The following is an 18171-nucleotide window of genomic DNA, read 5'->3' on the forward strand; positions in this document are numbered from 1 at the left end:
ATGCATGACTCCACCTTCGCCTCTCCTGAGACTGTTGGGGCGTTGCAGCGATGAGACAAGTTTGTAATTGAAATTGGGAGCAAAAAAGGGGGTGAAAAAATTAAGTGTCTACTGAAATGTAAGAAAAATATTTTGCGTTTTAAAACGTCAGACCAAGGATTATCTCTAAACCTCTTGTGAAGTATTTCAAGAATTAAGATGAGGACTAAGTTATTTTCTACATACAAAGCATCTTTAATATACAGTACTTTGTAAACACTTGGACAAGAAAGTAATCTGTGTAAAATGATGAACGATGTTGAACATTAGAGGCTAATAACAGGACTTCAGTTAAAGTTAGTTGTTAAACATATATAAAAAGATAAGACAGGGTTAAAGACAGAATTGTTCCCAAAATCTGAATATATTCCATACATTCCTCTTTCAGTTTTCAAATTAGACAAAACAGAAACATCAAATTTAGCCATCTCACTTCTTTTCCATTCCCTCCTCTCCTTCCCAATAACGCTGTCGAAGAAATATACAACCTAGAATCCTAGAATACCAAAGCAAGAACATACACCAAAAACCCCGGAACACATAAATACAACACCCACATAACCCCCGAACCACATAAAACAAATACCCCCGGCCACGTCCTGACCAAACTACAATAACAAATAACCCCTATTACTGGTCAGGACGTGACATTCCCTGAAGTTCCTCTTTCTTCTTTTCTTGTCTTTACCCAAAAGCTCCATCTCTTCTACACTTCTCTTTTCATTCTTCTTGCATGGTTATTTTTTGTGTGTGTGTGAACTGTAGCATTTATTGACACATGGGGAGTCGGGACATAGTTTGCTTCTTCTTAGACATACCAACGGTGCGACCACTGCGACCAATGATCTTGGTGTGCTTGCCACGGACACCCCAGAATCGCCTGAAACCACAGTGAGCCTTGTTCTTCTTCTGCCTCTCAAGAACCTCTCTCAGCTTGTTGTCCTGAATGTTAGCAAGGACCTGGCTGTAATTGGCATCCTTTTTGTCCTTCTCCATCAAGAGTTCACTCTTGATGGATGTGAGAAGAATGTGATGGGATGGTCTCACACCTGTTTGTAGAGCTGGAAGACTCTCCGTACTTGGTCAGACTTGTCTTTGTCTCACCGAGATGCGTTTCTCCCTTTACCACGACACCCTCACTGTCCTTATCTACCCTTCTCACAACATCATCCTGTTCTATTTTCTCCACAACATTATCCTCTTCTTTCAATGATGAATACCTGATGGGCAAAATATAGTCATGATAAAACACACGGAGTTTGCCTAATTTCTGACATATCTCTGGACTCTGCTGTTTCTCTGTTATCAAAGCCACATCATATTGTCTTGTTTCATCCACATCCTCTCTCCTGTGTGCAGCATCCTCCTTTCTTCTCTCTATCAAATCATCATCATCTCTTCCTGTATCTGCCTTTCCTACATTTTCCGTTCTTCTGACTGCAACATGTTGTCCCTGTCCTTTATTTCCATCAACACCGTGATCATCATCTCCACTTGTCTTTACTTGAACATGCTCTCCAACCTCTGTAACCTCATCCTCTCGGATTGAACCGTGAACTTGGTTGGTTCCGTGGTTCTCACGATCTGAAGCATGTGCTTTGCGCGGGAAGGAAAATGAAAGACATCAGTGATACAGTTTCAAGGCAATTGATAAAAAGAGCACAGTTCATAAATAGTTCATAAATGAACTTACATTTCCTGTACACCAGTAGATAAGCACTCCAAGAGCTAGAGAGAGAATAGTTTGGTACCTTACTTACTAATTGGAATGCATGATAATGTTCTGGTTCATACATTTGGTGATAAACTTTGGATACATAACTGGAAACACAAACACACGTGAATAAAAAAAAATCTGACCTTTCAATCAGTGGAGCTGGTTGGCGCTGTAAGGGAGGAGCAGCAATGTGTCAAAATTAAATAAATAAAACACATTGCCAATGGCCTTAGATAAGATTCTGACAGAGTAGCATGGTATTTGTGGTGATTCCCCACCAAATATATGCAAATATGAACTATAATCATATCTGTTCTTGAAGTGATAACCCCCTTGTCTGATTCACTCCAGCAGTGATTTTGTCATGTCAATCTTGGTGGGCAAAACAACCAATTTGTTTAGATGCGTGCCAGCGAAGCCACTGCACAACTCAAAAAAATACATAAAATGCACTCTGACGGTGACCACAAACTGTTAGGGTCTACATCAAGCTGTCCCAACAGGGGAGCTTATGGCTGACTTGCTTAAGTAAATCTGGTTTCTACTGACTCCTTGTGGATTTGTGTAACTGGATAAGAACTGCATTCTCCTTCAATAATAACCAATGTCGACATGAGTTTAGACTTTAGTTTAGATACACCAACTTTATTACATTTATGTTCAGTAAATTCATGATGTTTGTTCTTTTATAATCAACACTTAACTAACTGTAAGTATAAGCAAGTGCAAGCAAACGAGCTGCGACGAGGTAGGCCTATTCATTCAGCACTTTCAAAATGGACAGCAACAGAAGTTCAGATAGATGTTAGTTCAGATCATTTCCGCAAGATGTTGAGGCCTTAACCTTACTCTTCTTTAAGTCACAACAGCAAAATGAAAGAGAGAGAGACCCAGACTCAGCGGTTAGCCTACCATTTGAAGTATTTTATTTGGCCTACGTGGTCTAAAACATTTTCACATTTACATTTTAGTCATTTAGCAGACGCTCTTATCCAATAAAATAATATTGCATACCTTTGTGACATATGAGTCATTGAACTCATACCAGTTATAATCTTCAAAGGACTTGATCGTAGCAGTGTAGTGTCCACCTCTGAGACTTCCGAAATGGTCCACAATCGCATAGAGTTCATAGTCACATTTCTGTTCAGATAAATCAAAAGACATGCCATTAACTGAACTACAGATGTAAAAACAGACATCACTAAATATGTTATTTTTCTGATGGGCAATAAAGTGAAGGCGATATACAGTATGACATAATTGTCTGTTTAATTTAGTATAGCTACATTGCGAAGCCCTAAATGTAGACTTGTATGAGAACAGAACCTGTTGAATAAAGGTTTTGTAAGTAGTCTACCTCTGTCTTTAGTGTGTGTGGCACATCCACGTGGCAGTTGATTTTGACATATGACATGCTGTAGTAGTCAAATTCAAACCGCTTGAGGAGCAGAGTAAGAATTTCTGGGTGATATTCCATCTTGCATTCCTATAGGTGACAGAGGGAGGCATTGTAATACAATACCTTCTACAGTGAAAAGCTTGATGTCCATTTTTAAGAAGCCTTTGGTACAATAATTAAAGCTGTACTAAGCAGAAAAGCTCCGCCATTTCCTGGTTGCTTAAATTCGAATAGGTTGCCTAATTTCAGTTTATGTGTCAAAATAAGCACGTATAGCATAGAGAATAATTGTACCATCTAAACTGCTGTGAAATACTGTATCTTTTCCATAACCAAAAATATTGTATTTTCAGCTGTTTGAAGCTGGTGTACAACACTGAAAGTAAAAGATGTGAAAACTAAACTTCAGAACAGGAAGCATATTAATAGTGCACAGAACTACCGCTTCTTAGATATGATTTCACTGAGAATTATATATATATATATATATATATATATATATATATATATATATATATATATATATATAATATATATATATATATATATATATAATTCTCTTTAATTTGGTATACTAAATGTCACTACTCACAATGGTTGCATCTGATTTCTTTTCACATTCATCACAGTACACTTGGTTTTCCCCACTGACAGTTGAAGACTTGAAGAACTCCTTAAAGCCATCTTTCTGAAAGCACAGAAACACAAAATGTTATCTTTCTCCAACATACTGATATATTTGCCTGAATTTGTTTTTATTGTCATATTATATCAACTTATAATATTAACTACAATACCATGATCATGAAAACTGAGACAAATAGTAGAGTAAGCCTACACACATGCCAAATTACGACATAATACATTCCCACTGGACGATTATGCTAATATTGAATAACAATAATATAGGCTATGGCATTTAAAGTGTTAGCCCTGTCATGATCATGTGATATCTGCCATCATAAAACAATGTTTTTTTGCTTTCGGTTAAGATATATTTTTCCTACCACACTGTAGGTTTTGTAAGAGCCAGAGGGATCTGCTATTGAGAGGGGCAGTGTCCAAAATGGACCAAATCCATCACTCATCACATGTTTTCCTAAACAGGTAGTGATGTGCCTCAGTTGTCCTTTGAAGATCTGGAGACAAACTTTTGTCAGTCTTGTCATATCATAACTTGTAAACATTGCATGGTTAGCTATCAGGTTTTGTCCAAGATGAGGTAAGTAATGCACTATGCCTACCTTTGACACTTCAGGATTGACCATGCCTAAAATCTTCTCTAAATACTCAGCCGCATCACATTGCTTGTATACTGGAGGGGAACAATGAAGGGTCTTCTACAACAAATAACTGCAAATACAATACTTAATACTACATAACATCACAAGCTGTACATCTAACAAAGTGTATTATTTAGCATCTACGAAAGCTCAACTCACCATCATCAATGCCTAGTATTGATGAGATGCCCTTTGTGTTCGTTTTAATTTCACATAAAGTTGTAAACAACTTTTTCAGCTGAAGATCAACAGTGTCTTCTTCTTGGGGAGGCCTATTACTGTAAAAAAAAAAAAAAAAAGAAGACTGATTTTGTTAAGATATACAGTATATGAGATGTTTAGTATTAATCTCAATGTACTGTGTAATGATAATGTTTCAATAGTAGAGACATTAGACATGTATTTAGTTAGATACATGTCTCTGGTATGACTCAATCTATTTCTAATACTTTCACATACAGTATCATTGGCACACAGAGTAAGAATGAAAAACCTTTCCACAGCCTCTCTGAATTCTTTAGTCATGAAGAGGACCTGCAGAACACTGTTCAAATAACAGGTTGCCCCTTGATTATACAGGCCATGCATGGTGTTCTAAAAGGAATAGAGTTATCAATTAGTGCATACATGATAAAATACAGATATAGCTGCATTGTGTTGTACTGTACATACAGTAAATCACATACCTGTTCCTGGGGTGGGAAGTATTCTTTTGAGCCTCGGTAGTATCTTGTTGAAATGTTCAGCTCCATTGTTTACAGTAGTTTTCACAGTCCAAATAAACGCCATAGAACACCCACTTGATGACCTGTAAATGTAAGATTTGATAAACACGAATTGCGCTTTAGGTTATATGGAATTCACATACGCAAGATTTCCAACACCAGAATGTTTCCACTTGCATTGATAGGCTAATGAAAGAATGCAATGGGATTATCAAATCAAATGCAATATTTCCATTTGTCAGTTGAGTTATCCAAAAGTGTTTCTAGTTTGTTTAGTCAATAGAGCAATACAAGAAAATCGAATGTAGGCTAGACTATACATATTACTCAATCCAAATTTACCGATTTATTCGTGTATTCTTGTAGCCGAAAAGCGTCCATTCGAGTTGTCACCTCTAAGGAAAAACAACGACGATGAACCGGCTAAACTGCTACCGTCACTTCTCCTAAAACTTCACTTTCGATTTCGGCTATTCCTGTCAGTATCACACCGCTGCAATAGAACAAATATGAACGCCTTTTTAAATGTTCCTTTTTAGCAAAGTTGTCCTTGTGAAGGCACACTCAGAAAATATTTAAACGTTGAATTGTTTTTCAATCTCATCAAACGAAACTCTATCCTTAAAGGGGCAATCTTCGATTGGCACATACATTTTTGGACTTTAATTTAAGATATATAGGCTTGGCTCTATGATTCTTGAAGAATATAACTTTAAATGCATGAGTTGATCCGATAATGCAATGTTTTAATCGTATATTGAATTATTACAGTTAGGTTTCAGGCGGCCCACCTAGTGTTTCTAATCACACTTGGACACACCTTTTATGCTTCTGCATTAATTCTCTGCATGGACGAAAATAAATGAATAAATAGTCAACCAAAATATTTAAATATGGATACTGTAACTGTTATTTTTCCAAATGAATGAGTCACAGGGAGAGTTCAGAATTGGGAGAACATGAATTTATTGTTGTTGTTGAAGACTTCCCTACAGTAAAGTAACAGATAAAAAGAAAATAGAGTTGAGAAGTTCTGGTACAGGTTCAGAGAATAAAGAAAATGCTTTCTGGCCACATGCTGTTTATATTTTGGTTAAAAAAGAGCCCATACATTTATCAACATCCGTTCCTTCGTGTGCTTTGGCAATGGGATTGGCAGTGAGAGTAATATCACAAGACTACTGGATTAAAAAGACGTCAAAATGCAGGCAGAGATGCTCTCTTCTGCCCATTCTTCATTCCTTCCATCCTCCAGGCACCCTCAACACAATCTGAATGACAGACTGGTTCTGGATCCCATACGAGGAGAGCACGGATGAGTCCTCCAGCTGCTTATCTGTGAAGATCAGTCGCAGGGTCTCCAGATTGTGCCCTAAAAAGGACAGATGTTTTAGTCAATACAGTTGACAACTAATATAATTTCCTTCATCACTGCTCAACCATTACCCCCGCAATTAAACGAAATACTTCATTTAGTTAATAATCGAATTACATTTAATGAAACTCTCATAATGATTGATGATTAATGATTCCGCTGTGGAATGAATATCTCTTTACCTGAGTTCCCCGGGAGTCTTTCAGAGATTTTATTTTTCAGTTGCCGTACTGTCATACTGTTCATTTGTTCTTCCGTATTGCTCAGGTCTATTACCATTTTCTCTCCTCTGAATCCAATCACTACGACCTGGTAGATCTTTCCCATGGTTCTGAATATGTGCGCGAGCTGCTCAGGTCTCCGAGTTTTTCTGTGGATTGGTGTAACTGTTTGTATGCGAGAGGATGAGGAAGGCAAAATGCTCCTCCTTCTCAGAAGCAACGACAAGTGGTCTACCTTATCACATGACAAATAATAAACAGACCTAAGTTTTGAGTACATAAACTAAACTGAAAGTAGGTACAGTGACTTGGGATCTCAGGGGAATACCATCACACTCAAATAAATGAACTGTAAACAAGTTTGACTCAATACATTTGGTAACTGAGATCCGCCAGCTACTACAGCTGTATCTGCATTACAACGCTGCAGTTTAAAATGTTATGAGAACGTCCTCAAGTGAATGCAGTCAACATAATTTACCGTATATCCCGTGTCTTCTTGAAACTTGAAAGTGAAAGCTTCTGATTTTGAATAACAAGTCCAAGGGATGTACAAGGGCTTAGCGGGACTCACAGCGGGACATTTTATCCCGCGAACGCGGTACCGGCACAGGATTCAAGGGAGAGCACACCTGCCTCCGGCGGTCATATCATCGTCCCACAGGTGAGCGTGAAGAAAGTAAGATTACTGTACAAGACGGTGAAGATAGAGAGCAACACGATGACAACCCAACAGCAGGAGGGAGAAAAGCGATATGACCCCGGAGACACCACGCTCAAGTTCGTCAACCGACAGGACGATTTAGATCGTAAGCAATCCATTTAATCGATAAACCAACACTAGCCAGGTAAAATAAAACAAGAAAAATGTGGTATTCATTATTACTTGGCCCCAACTAGTCAATGTCCTCTTCGTTCCTGGAGGAAAATAGTCAGTGGTGTAATGTGCGTAGGTAAAAATACTTTAAAGTACTACTTAAGTAGTTTGTGGTATCTGGACTTTACTTGACTATTTATATTTTTTTTACATCTTTTACTCCACTACATTCTTAAAGATAATGTACTTTTTGCTCCATACGTTTTCCCTGACACCCATAAGTAGCTACTCGTTGTATTGTGAACGCTTAGCAGGACAGGAAAATGGTCCAATTCACGCACTTATCAAGATAACATGTGGTCATCCCTACTGCCTCTGATCTGGCGGACTCACTAAACACAAATGTTTCGTTTGTAAATTATGTCTGGGTGTTGGCGTGTGCCACAAGTAAATCGCGCCATCTGGTTTGCTTAATATAAGGAATTTGAAATTATTTATACTTTAACGTTTGATACTTAAGTATATTTGAGCAATTACATTTTCTTTTGATACTTAAGTATATTTAAAACCAAATACTTTTTGACTTTTACTGAAGTTGTATTTTACTGGGTGACTTTCACTTTTACTTGAGTCATTTTCTATTAAGGTATCTTTACTTTTACTCAAGTATGACCTTTGGGTACTTTTTCTACCACTGAACATGTTTTCCAGAGTTTTCCATTGTTCCATTTCCTCGTTTTGTTCTCAGCCCTAGATGATGACACTGAGACTCTGAAGGCAGAGATGTCTTGTGGTCATGCGGTAACCCCGGAGTCACTGACCGGATGGTGTCGCAGCCTACTGGACCAGGTAGGCCTACTCGCTATTCCTTAAAAGGGGCAATCTACATTTGAAATAATAACAAAGCAGTTTTGGTAAAAAACTGAGGGTTTGGGCTGGAGAAATGTAACCTCTCTCAAATTCATAAACAGAGCTATGGATGCAAGGACTGACCATGATATCAGAATTATAGTTTTAACCATATTCTGAGGCTGTACAGTGTTTATTTACATTTACTTTGTTTACAGAGTAAAACAAGTGTACATTTGGGGTTCTGATGGGGTATGACCAATGATGTGTAGAAACCCTGGATGACTGACAGGGGGCACTGTGTTGAAGCCACCTTGCAACTCCTCAATTGTAAAAAATATTTAGAAAACTATAGAAATGCATTTATTATTGTTTACATTTGTTTTTGACATGTTTATTTTATTACAGACACCTTAATGCATAATTATATTATGTGAGCTTAACAAAAAAAGAAAAAAATATATAAGAACATTTTCCTTAAAGTATATATTTTTGGTACTAATGTTACTGGGGGAAAAAATACTTAAACATGTAATTTGTCCTACAGCATTTCATTGAAATACTGTAGGATTCCATTCATTCCTATGGAGGACTGCTCCTACTTGAGTGACAAAATGCCCAACCGGTGGCTTCAAAGCCGCTCAACGGCCCAAGCATAGCATCAGCATTGGGTATGACAGCTGAACTAAGCTCATATACTGAGTGTACAAAACATTAGGAACACCTTCCTAATATTGAGTTGTATCCCCTTTTCCCTCAGAGCAGCCTCAATTCTTTTGGACTCTACAAGGTGTTAAAAGTGTTCCACAGGGATGCTGGCCCATGTTGACTCCAATGCTTCCCATGGTTGTGTCAAGTTGGTTGGATGTCCTTTGTGTGGTGGACCATTCTTGATACATACGGGAAACGATTAAACATGAAAAACCCAGCAGCATTGCAGTTCTTGACATAAACCGGTGTGCCTGGCACCTACTACCATACCCTGTTCAAAGGCACTTAAATCTTTTGGCTTGGCACACATACACAATCTCAAGGCTTAAAAATCCTTATTTAACCTGTCACCTCCCTTTCATCTACACTGATTAAAGAGGATTTAATAGAATAAATAGGATTTAGTAGACTCAATTGAATAAAAAAAAATAAAAAAAGAATTACAGGGGGCAGTTTAGAAAAATGAATCCCATGCAAATCTTCCTCTGGAATAAGGCACTTTTGGAAAATAACCAACGTCTCTAGTAATACTATAGCTGTCTCTCTCCCCCCCTCCAAACTTTCCATGTCAGGGCCCCGTTGCATAAAACAGCTTCATTTTCTACAATCAAGACAAGAACATAATAAACCACGTTTCCTGTAGTTACCTTTTTCCTCAACTTGTTCATATTACTTTCTAGTACGTCGAGCTAGCTTACAAAGTAGCTACAGCTAACTAGCCAGCTAGCTTTGTAGCCATGGATTCTGCGCCTTCCATTGTTTAGATAAGTAGCTACTTAAGATAAGTAGCATAAGTGTCCTTATGACCTCATAGTGTGGAAATATAATAATAAAAAAATACATGCACTGCCCCTTTAAGAATCAGTGGGTCTATAGGGCCTATCATTTATCATAAATTAATATTAGATAGGTGTCACGGTTGTCGTAGTGTTGAGACCAAAACGCAGCGGGGTTATGTGCACTCATCTTTTTATTAACTGGACAAAGAAGGTAAACCAAAAACAAACATGTACACAAAAAAAACACAACGACGAATAACAGGCCAGTAAGGCACAAAGCTATACACAGCGCAATCTCCCACAAAAACCCATGAAAACAAACTCCTAATTATAGGACCTTCAATCAGAAGCAACGATAACCAGCTGCTTCCAATTGAAGGTCCAACCCCAATAAACTAAACATAGAAATACACTAACATAGAACAGTGCCCAAAAATACCCGGAATACATAAATCCAACACCCCTCTACATACACACACACACCCCGAACCATATAAAACAAATACCCCCTGCCACGTCCTGACCAAACTACAATAACAAATAACCCCTATTACTGGTCAGGACGTGACAGTACCCCCCCCCCCACACACACAATTAAACAAAAATCCCCCCACAAAAAAAAAGAAATCCCCTAAACTAAAGGGAGGGAAGGGAGGGTGGCTGCCGTCAACGACGGCTCCTGTGCTACACCCCCCCTCCCCAAACCTCCTACATTGGAGGTGGCTTAGGCTCGGGCCTCAAACCACCCGCTGACCAGTCCACTCCTCCCAAGTACCTCGGCCTGACACATGTCACTGTAGACCCTGTACTAAACTTTATGAGCTCTGGACTGTAGTACGACTCTGAGCTCTGGACAGTAGGCCGTCTCACTCGGTTCCGGACAGTAGGCCGTCTCACTCGGTTCCGGACGAGGTACTGTTGCCGGACACTCCGGACGAGGTAATGTTGCCGGACACTCCGGACGAGGTACTGTTGCCGGACACTCCGGACGAGGTACTGTTGCCGGACACTCCGGACGAGGTACTGTTGCCGGACACTCCGGACGAGGTACTGTTGCCGGACACTCTGGACGAGGTACTGTTGCCGGACACTCTGGACTGGGTCTGGGCTGACGCACTGAAAGCCTGATGCGTGGTGCTGGTACTGGATGTGCCAGTTTGGGAACACGCGCCTCAGGGCTAGTGCGGGGAGCAGGAATAGGCTGAGTTGGACTGGGCTGATGCACTGGAAGCCTAGTGCGTGGGGCTGGTAGTGGAGCTACCAGACTGGAGACACGCACTTCAAGGCTAGTGCGAGGAGCGGGAACAGGCTGAACTGGATTGGGCTGACGCACTGGAGGCCTGGTGCGTGGTGCTGGTACTGGATATACCGGGCCGTGGAGGCGCACTGGCGGTCTCGATTGCACCTCCTGCACAACCCGTCCTGGCTGGATGGAACTAGTAGCCCTGCACAAGCGAAGTGCTGGCACAGGGCGAACTGGGCTGTGCAGGGGCCTGATGGTTGCCGTGCGTAAAGCGGGCGTAGAGTAGCCTGGACCTAGGAGGCGCACCTGTGACCAGATGCGCTGTGCAGGCATCCTCCTACCAGGCTGGATACCCACTCTAGCACGACACTTGCGAGGGGCTGGGATCACTCGCACTGGACTGTGCGTGCGTATGGGCGAGATCGTGCGCACTTCCGCATACCTCAGCGCCCTCCACTCCATACGTTCTTCCCAAAAAGCACGGGGAGCTGGCTTAGGGCTCACCCTTGGCCCAGCCAAACTACCCGTGTGCCCCCCCCCAAAAAAAAATCTTGGGGGTGCCTCTCCGGCTTCCTCGCCAGCCGTGTTCCCCAGTAGCGTTCCCGGTCCTCACCCGACTTCCTCCATGGGCCCTCTCCGGCCAGAATCTGCTCCCATGTCCAAAACTCCCGATAGTCCATATTAGTGTTCCGTTGCTCCTTACCCCGCTGCTTGGTCCTTGGTTGGTGGGAGATTCTGTCACGGTTGTCGTAGTGTTGAGACCAAAACGCAGCGGGGTTATGTACACTCATCTTCTTTTTATTAACTGAACAAAGAAGGTAAACCAAAACAAACACGTACACACACCCCAAAACAAAAAAAAACAATAACAACCCCCCCCACGACGACGACGACGACGATTATTATTATTATTATTATTATTATTATTATTATTATTATTATTATTAAGAGGCCAGTAAGACACAAAGCTATACACAGCACAATCTCCCACAAAAACCCATGAAAACAAACTCCTAATTATAGGACCTTCAATCAGAAGCAACGATAACCAGCTGCTTCCAATTGAAGGTCCCACCCCAATAAACTAAACATAGAAATAGACTAGACTAGACAGAACATAGAAATACACTAACATAGAACAGTGCCCAAAAAACCCCGGAATACATAAATCCAACACCCCTCTACATACACACACACCCCGAACCATATAAAACAAATACCCCCTGCCATGTCCTGACCAAACTGCAATAACAAATAACCCCTATTACTGGTCAGGATGTGACAATAGGTTGACATAGATTCAAACTAACCATATTAATCGAACAAATTATATATTTTAATATGAATTACATCATGCATATTAAATATATTGCACTATTTTCATATCCAATGTCCATCCATTTTCCTTAAACTTTTCTTCTTTGTCCTCCCAGAGTCAGTTCAAGTTTTTGTGCCCTGCACTTGAGGATGGCACCTTTGTGAAGTGTGGTGCTGAGTGGTCTTACCAGGAGGTACGTAGGCTGGCTGTTCTGACCACTGAGGAGATGGAGCACTTTGAGAAGACCATGGCAGCTTTGGCTGCTGCCACATACTGTGAATACAAATCAGTGAGTGCATGTTTTATTGTTCAAATTCTTTGCAAGTTTGTTTTTACTACTGTATATAATATTATTATTATTTTATTTATTAAACCTATATTTTATCAGGGAGTCATACTGAGACCAAGGTCTCCTTTACAGATGAGCCCTGAATTACATAAATTACAGAAAATACACACAACAATATAAATACAAAATGCAAGCAGAAATAAACAAACACATTCATCAGTAATAGGTCCTCAATCAGCTTTCTGAATGAACCTAGAGCAGGCCTGGGCAATTATTTTCCATGGAGGGCCACATTAGAATATATTTTTGCCATTGCGGGCCAGAATCATATTACAGGATTATACATCATGTGTATGACTGTGTTGACAGATATATCAACGGTAAACCACATCCAGATATGCTATATATTTTACATTTTTAACATGCACAGAAATAAACCACATCCATGTTCTCCTTTTGGTAGGTATTTTCATTATTAAACATACAATAAACTACACTGAGTGAAAAGTACACTGTGCGTTCTGCACCGCGGACAGAACTCTTGTTAACGGGTATGCACAAAAACACAAGAAAGAGAGAGAGCTCAGCATTACATTTAAACAACTCAAGTGTGAGGAGTGAAGTCTCTGATGGGCATTGACTAGAGCAGGGAAGTCAGGTGTAGTTTCTGACCTCGCTATGTGCAGGAATGCTGAGAGGTGAGAGTCAGTAAGAGATGATCTGTGCCTTGACTTGTTATATTTCATCACTGAAAATGTCTGTTCACATACGTAGGTTGACCCAAACAGTACAAACATCATCTGATCATGACTCCTAATCTTTGGAAGGTTTTGTTCATCGAGAGATGCATAGAACCTCGTCAGTGACATTGTTTTGAATAGTTCTGCAATCACTGCATCAGACTGAAGATCGATAAGCTCAAGTTTCAGGTCAGTGGGAGCGTTATCCACATTGAAGGTGAAAGGAGAGGAAACCAACAGCATGTCATTTTCCAGCACTTTGAAATCCTCAAAATGAGGAGAAAACTCACCGTTCAAAGCACGCAGCAGCGATGTATACTTCTCCCTCTTGTCGTCTGATTAGGAACAGACTAGTAGGGTCGGAAGGTGGGTGAGATTGTTGGCTTCTACTTGACGGGTCAGGAGGAGTAATTTTCCCTTGAAGGCTTTGACAAAGTTGTACATCTGATGTGCAAAAAGGCCTTTCCCTTGTAATTTGGAATTCAGTTCATTCATCAGGGTCATGATGTCCACGATGAAGGAAAAATCAGCCAACCATTCTTTATCTTGCAGTTGGGGGAAATCCACATATTTTCAAAACTCAGAAATCTCTGACTTCAGGTTCCACACCATTTTAAAGCTGACACCTTCCCCAAAATCAGCCATCTCACATTTGTGTGGTAGGGGAGATCTGCGTGACCCGACTCTGTCTCTTCCAACAGTGAGACAAACTGCCTGTGGTTTAAAGACTTTGCTCTTATGAAGATTACCACTTCAGTGACTGTATCCACAACATGGCTCATTTTCAGAACACATTTACAGAGCACCTCCTGATAAAAAATACAATGCAGGAAAATAATTTGCTGATCTTGGTTCAGCTCAGCTACTTGATCTTGTATCCTTTTCAAAAAGTCAACGTTTTTTCCTCTCAAGTTTGGGCACCCATCAGTGGTCACACTGGATAACTTCTCAAAACTCAGTCCCAGCTTTGCCACACACTTATTAACCTCCTCCAATAAATCTTTCACTGTGTTTGTGCTCTTCATTGACTGCACTGAAGCAAGCTCTATAATTTCAAAGTCTGGAGTTATGCCTCGTAAGAATATCAACAACTGCACCGTATCACGTGCATCACTGCTCTCATCCAGGGCCAAGGAGAAATAGGTGAAATCCTTTACCTTGTCTTTCAACTGTTGTTCCATATTCTCTGCGATGTCCTCAACACGCCGTGTCACTGTTCGTCTTGACAGGGAAACATTTTCAAACAGCTCTTTCTTGTCGGGGAAAAGTATTGCTGCAGAGTCAATTAAATATTCTTTAATGAATTCGCCCACGTCGAATGGCTTGCTATGTTTAGCAATTCTGTTGTTTGCTGAATGCAGTTTTGTGAAAAGTCCTTGCTGGTTTTGCAACTGAGAAAGCAACTCTTTCGATGCACTTGCCCTCTGCTCAGAAGACATATTACTGTATTTCTCTGCATTCTTCGTCTGGAAGTGTCGGGATAAGTTGTAGTCTTTCAAGACAGCGATGCACAATAAACACACAGCTTTCCCTGATACCTCAATAAAGAAATATTTTGATGTCCACTCTTGCTGGAACACCCTTCATTCATTGTCTACCTTCCTTCTCTTCGAAATCTTTGAAAAACTCATTTTTGCGCAATTTCTAGCTAGCTACTATTTGTAATTGTGATGTGTGGCAGCCTGTCAGTCACTTTCTGTCCTCGTGCAGTTGTTATTTATACGTGCCTTCAAAATAAATTTCCCACAAGCGGTGGGAGTTAAATCATTACACAAAGGATAGTATTCATTGGGCTTTTAATTTGAATAGCAAATACATTTTTCAAAACTTTACTATCGCAAATTCTTTATGTGATCTGAACATGATTCCGCGGGCCGTATTGAATCAGGTCGTGGGCCCCATACGGCCCCCGGGCCGGCCTTTGCCCAGGCCTGCCCTAGAGTCACCAAAACATAAAATGTAAGGACATTTAGAAAATTGTTCCACAAATAAGGTGCAAGAAAACTAAAGGCTGATTTACCTAACTCTCATCCCTGAGACCGGGTGTGGTAACTCGTATGTCTAAAGTTTAGTAAAGATGTTAGATACATTGGAACTTTTTGTAAAAGGGATTTATAACTGAAAACATAGCAATGTATCAACCTAGGTGACATCAGAGGGCCAACAAATTTTCTGGTAGAGAAAGCAGTGATGAGTACTAAAATTGTTGCCTGTAATAAAGCGCAGAGCGCTGTGATAAACTGCATCTAACGGCTTTAATGAAGTGTCAGTAATAATAAGGCATAATATACATACCACTACAGAGCTATGAACAGGTGGGTGGGGACAGATCACCTCTTAACTACAGTACATAGCTTTGGTCAGAGATTCTTTACTGTGTTATCCAAAACGAGTAATTGCACATGTTTTATTCAGTTATATCATTATGAATCTCTGCATGCAGACAATAATAGGGATTTACTCATCTCCCCCGCTTACCCTACCCTCTTTTATAACAGTGCCCTGTCTGCGAAACCTTCGTAGAGAGAGAGGACCTCACCAACCTCAGTGTCCTCTGCACAGTGTGCACTGCAGACAAAGGTCAGAGGTATGAGTTCTGCTGGCAGTGCCTGAAGCAGTGGAAAGGTCCCGGGCCACGCTCTGACCGCTGTGACAACGATGGCTGTATCAACCAGGACCTGGAACTGCTGAAGAACTGCGAAACCACGTCTCTCCCTCAGGTGGCAGGTGTCACCAACTGCCCCTCCATTCGCGCCTGTCCCACCTGTGGCCAACGGGTGGAACACGACAAGACTGGTTGTAAGAATATTCTCTGTCCAAGGTGCAATAAAGAGTTCTGCTTTGTGTGCCTTAAGCTCACGGAGGATTGCTTGGAGACCAGCTCATATTTCACAGCCTGCTCTGCTGGTGTTGCCCCAAGGCAGACCTCTATACCCACCTGGAAGAGAAACTGAAAAATTAGACACCTCTTATTCACTGCATATTGTAAACTCTGCTTACATTGTCTCCAACAGAACACGTAGGTAGAAATCTTGCTCCGCATACAAATTTCATCTCCATATATTGTACAACGAGAGTTTGTGTGCAGTGCTTCATGGGAAGCATAATGTTCTCTTTTACCATCTTATGTTATAATCTTAGATATTATACAAAGCGAGTTTCATAGTGTGTAGACTCAGTGCTTTATGTTAATTATGATTTCCATATCATCTTATCATCATTATCATGTTGCTTATGTGCGTCGTCATGTAATGTAATAAACTACTGACAAGAGTAACAAACTTCATCTGTTTGTTATTGATGTTTTTGTACTCCATAACAACAATGGAAATCAAACTGACGTCTTCATTTCGGGACACAGATTTGTGGGATCAGAATAATAAAAGGAGGAAGAAAATGCTTATACCAGTAGCAAACATCTACCCAATAATACAGTATTTTACTGGTAAAACAAAACCCTTAAACTCAAAAGTCCCATTTATACCGAGACTGCAGATCTTAACTGATGTCTTATCAAACATCCCATTATATGTAAAAGGACTAGGCTAACACATAATGCATGAAATATGAGCTTTTAAGCATCAGTAACACGTAGCTTTCAATATACAGTAAATCTAAGTGGTATAGAAGTGGAGAAATGCTTCGTTTTAAAACAGTGACAGTAATAACTGTTCATTTTGTGCCACTAAACAATCCTTGACGATGCAACAACAATAATAAAATATTAGAATACGAAACAAATTCAAGGACATTTTAATGTCAAAGGGCAAATTCATGGACATAAATGTACATGGACGAATATTTAAAATATGTATACTCTTCTGAGACAAATATCAAGAACAGTCTGACAGTGAGATCTGTAGGCCTATACACTGGATGGGTTATCAGACATGCAGGGACAGACAGTGTAGTGCAGGAGTACTCAACTACTATTTGAGAAGGTCCAGTGACACAAATTTCCTAGGTGGCAAAGGTCCGGATGGATATCTTCCTTTATCTGCGCTGTGGTACAGCATAGTAACAAACATAGTCGTCTACGACTTAGGAAACATGTTATATAAAATCTCAGTGACGCAACATCTACCCATCTGAAGATCTGTTTTGCTTCTCCTGACAACTATGTCACATTTGTGACCAAGAAGGAGTTCTGGATGAGCAGCAGCAGTTCTCTTCCAACAGTGAAGTCATCAAAGCGAGCCTTGAAGTTATCCACAATTGGCCCAGCGTTGTCCGGTTTAGGGGAGGGTTTGGCCTGCAGGGATGTTCTTGTCCCATCACGCTCTAGCGACTCCTGTGGCAGACCGGGCTCAATGCACGCTGACACGGTCGCCAGGTGTACGATGTTTTAAAAAGACAACTTAACGTCTATACTGATACACCATACTAGGTACGTACATACACTTCAATCATTAGAATATTTTTGTGCACTCTAGAAAATAACATATACTTAGTTTTACACATATTCAATAATAATTTAAGGTCAGTAAAGGTTTTCTGCAAAATAATGAAAGCATACTGTTGTTCAGATAGAGCATGATCAGCAGGGCGGGCAAAAGAGTACACAACTGTATCGTCTGCATACAGGTGCAGGTAAAACTTTATTATTATTATATTTATATATTTCTGACAAAACAATATTATTAATGTATACAATATAGTTGTT

The 18171-nt window shown here is 40.3% G+C and overlaps 2 protein-coding genes across 3 annotated transcripts; one reads left to right on the forward strand and one right to left on the reverse strand.

Moving 5' to 3' along the window:
- Positions 1 to 213: 213 nt before the first annotated feature.
- Positions 214 to 5633, reverse strand: LOC115198392 (ubiquitin carboxyl-terminal hydrolase 47). Of its 2 annotated transcripts, XM_029760293.1 has the most exons (12): positions 5509 to 5617; positions 5128 to 5249; positions 4935 to 5035; positions 4601 to 4719; positions 4403 to 4473; positions 4166 to 4297; positions 3751 to 3846; positions 3117 to 3245; positions 2771 to 2899; positions 1900 to 1925; positions 1733 to 1767; positions 214 to 1635 (listed from the first exon to the last, which is right to left on the reverse strand). In XM_029760293.1, the coding sequence occupies exons 2-12, from the start codon at positions 5191 to 5193 to the stop codon at positions 1043 to 1045; spliced, it is 1497 nt and encodes a 498-aa protein (XP_029616153.1). In that variant the 5' UTR covers positions 5194 to 5249; positions 5509 to 5617; the 3' UTR covers positions 214 to 1042. The 2 variants fall into 2 exon arrangements, with proteins under 2 accessions (XP_029616153.1, XP_029616154.1); XM_029760294.1 differs by lacking the exon at positions 1733 to 1767 and having other exon boundaries at positions 1503 to 1635; positions 5509 to 5633.
- A 1452-nt stretch (positions 5634 to 7085) lies between these two features.
- Positions 7086 to 16827, forward strand: si:ch211-212k18.15 (probable E3 ubiquitin-protein ligase RNF144A-A). Its single transcript, XM_029760295.1, has 4 exons — positions 7086 to 7571; positions 8328 to 8428; positions 12595 to 12768; positions 16007 to 16827. Exons 1-4 carry the CDS (start codon positions 7484 to 7486, stop codon positions 16460 to 16462), a joined length of 819 nt encoding a protein of 272 aa, XP_029616155.1. The 5' UTR covers positions 7086 to 7483; the 3' UTR covers positions 16463 to 16827.
- The last annotated feature ends 1344 nt before the right edge of the window (positions 16828 to 18171 follow it).

The sequence above is a fragment of the Salmo trutta genome, chromosome 8 (genome assembly GCF_901001165.1).
Source record: "Salmo trutta chromosome 8, fSalTru1.1, whole genome shotgun sequence".
Classification (NCBI taxonomy): domain Eukaryota; kingdom Metazoa; phylum Chordata; class Actinopteri; order Salmoniformes; family Salmonidae; genus Salmo; species Salmo trutta.

Bases quoted from the DNA above. Each gene is read 5' to 3' on its own strand.
- LOC115198392 (XM_029760293.1), bottom strand. From the start codon at position 5,193: ATGGAGCTGAACATTTCAACAAGATACTACCGAGGCTCAAAAGAATAC. The intron at 4,298-4,402 runs GTAGGCATAGTG...GTTTGTCTCCAG, and splicing joins TCAATCCTGAAGTGTCAAAG to ATCTTCAAAGGACAACTGAG. The intron at 1,926-2,770 runs GTATGCAATATT...CCTCCCTTACAG, and splicing joins ATGACTCATATGTCACAAAG to CGCCAACCAGCTCCACTGAT.
- si:ch211-212k18.15 (XM_029760295.1), top strand. From the start codon at position 7,484: ATGACAACCCAACAGCAGGAGGGAGAAAAGCGATATGACCCCGGAGAC. The intron at 7,572-8,327 runs GTAAGCAATCCA...TTTTGTTCTCAG, and splicing joins CCGACAGGACGATTTAGATC to CCCTAGATGATGACACTGAG. The intron at 12,769-16,006 runs GTGAGTGCATGT...CTTTTATAACAG, and splicing joins CATACTGTGAATACAAATCA to TGCCCTGTCTGCGAAACCTT.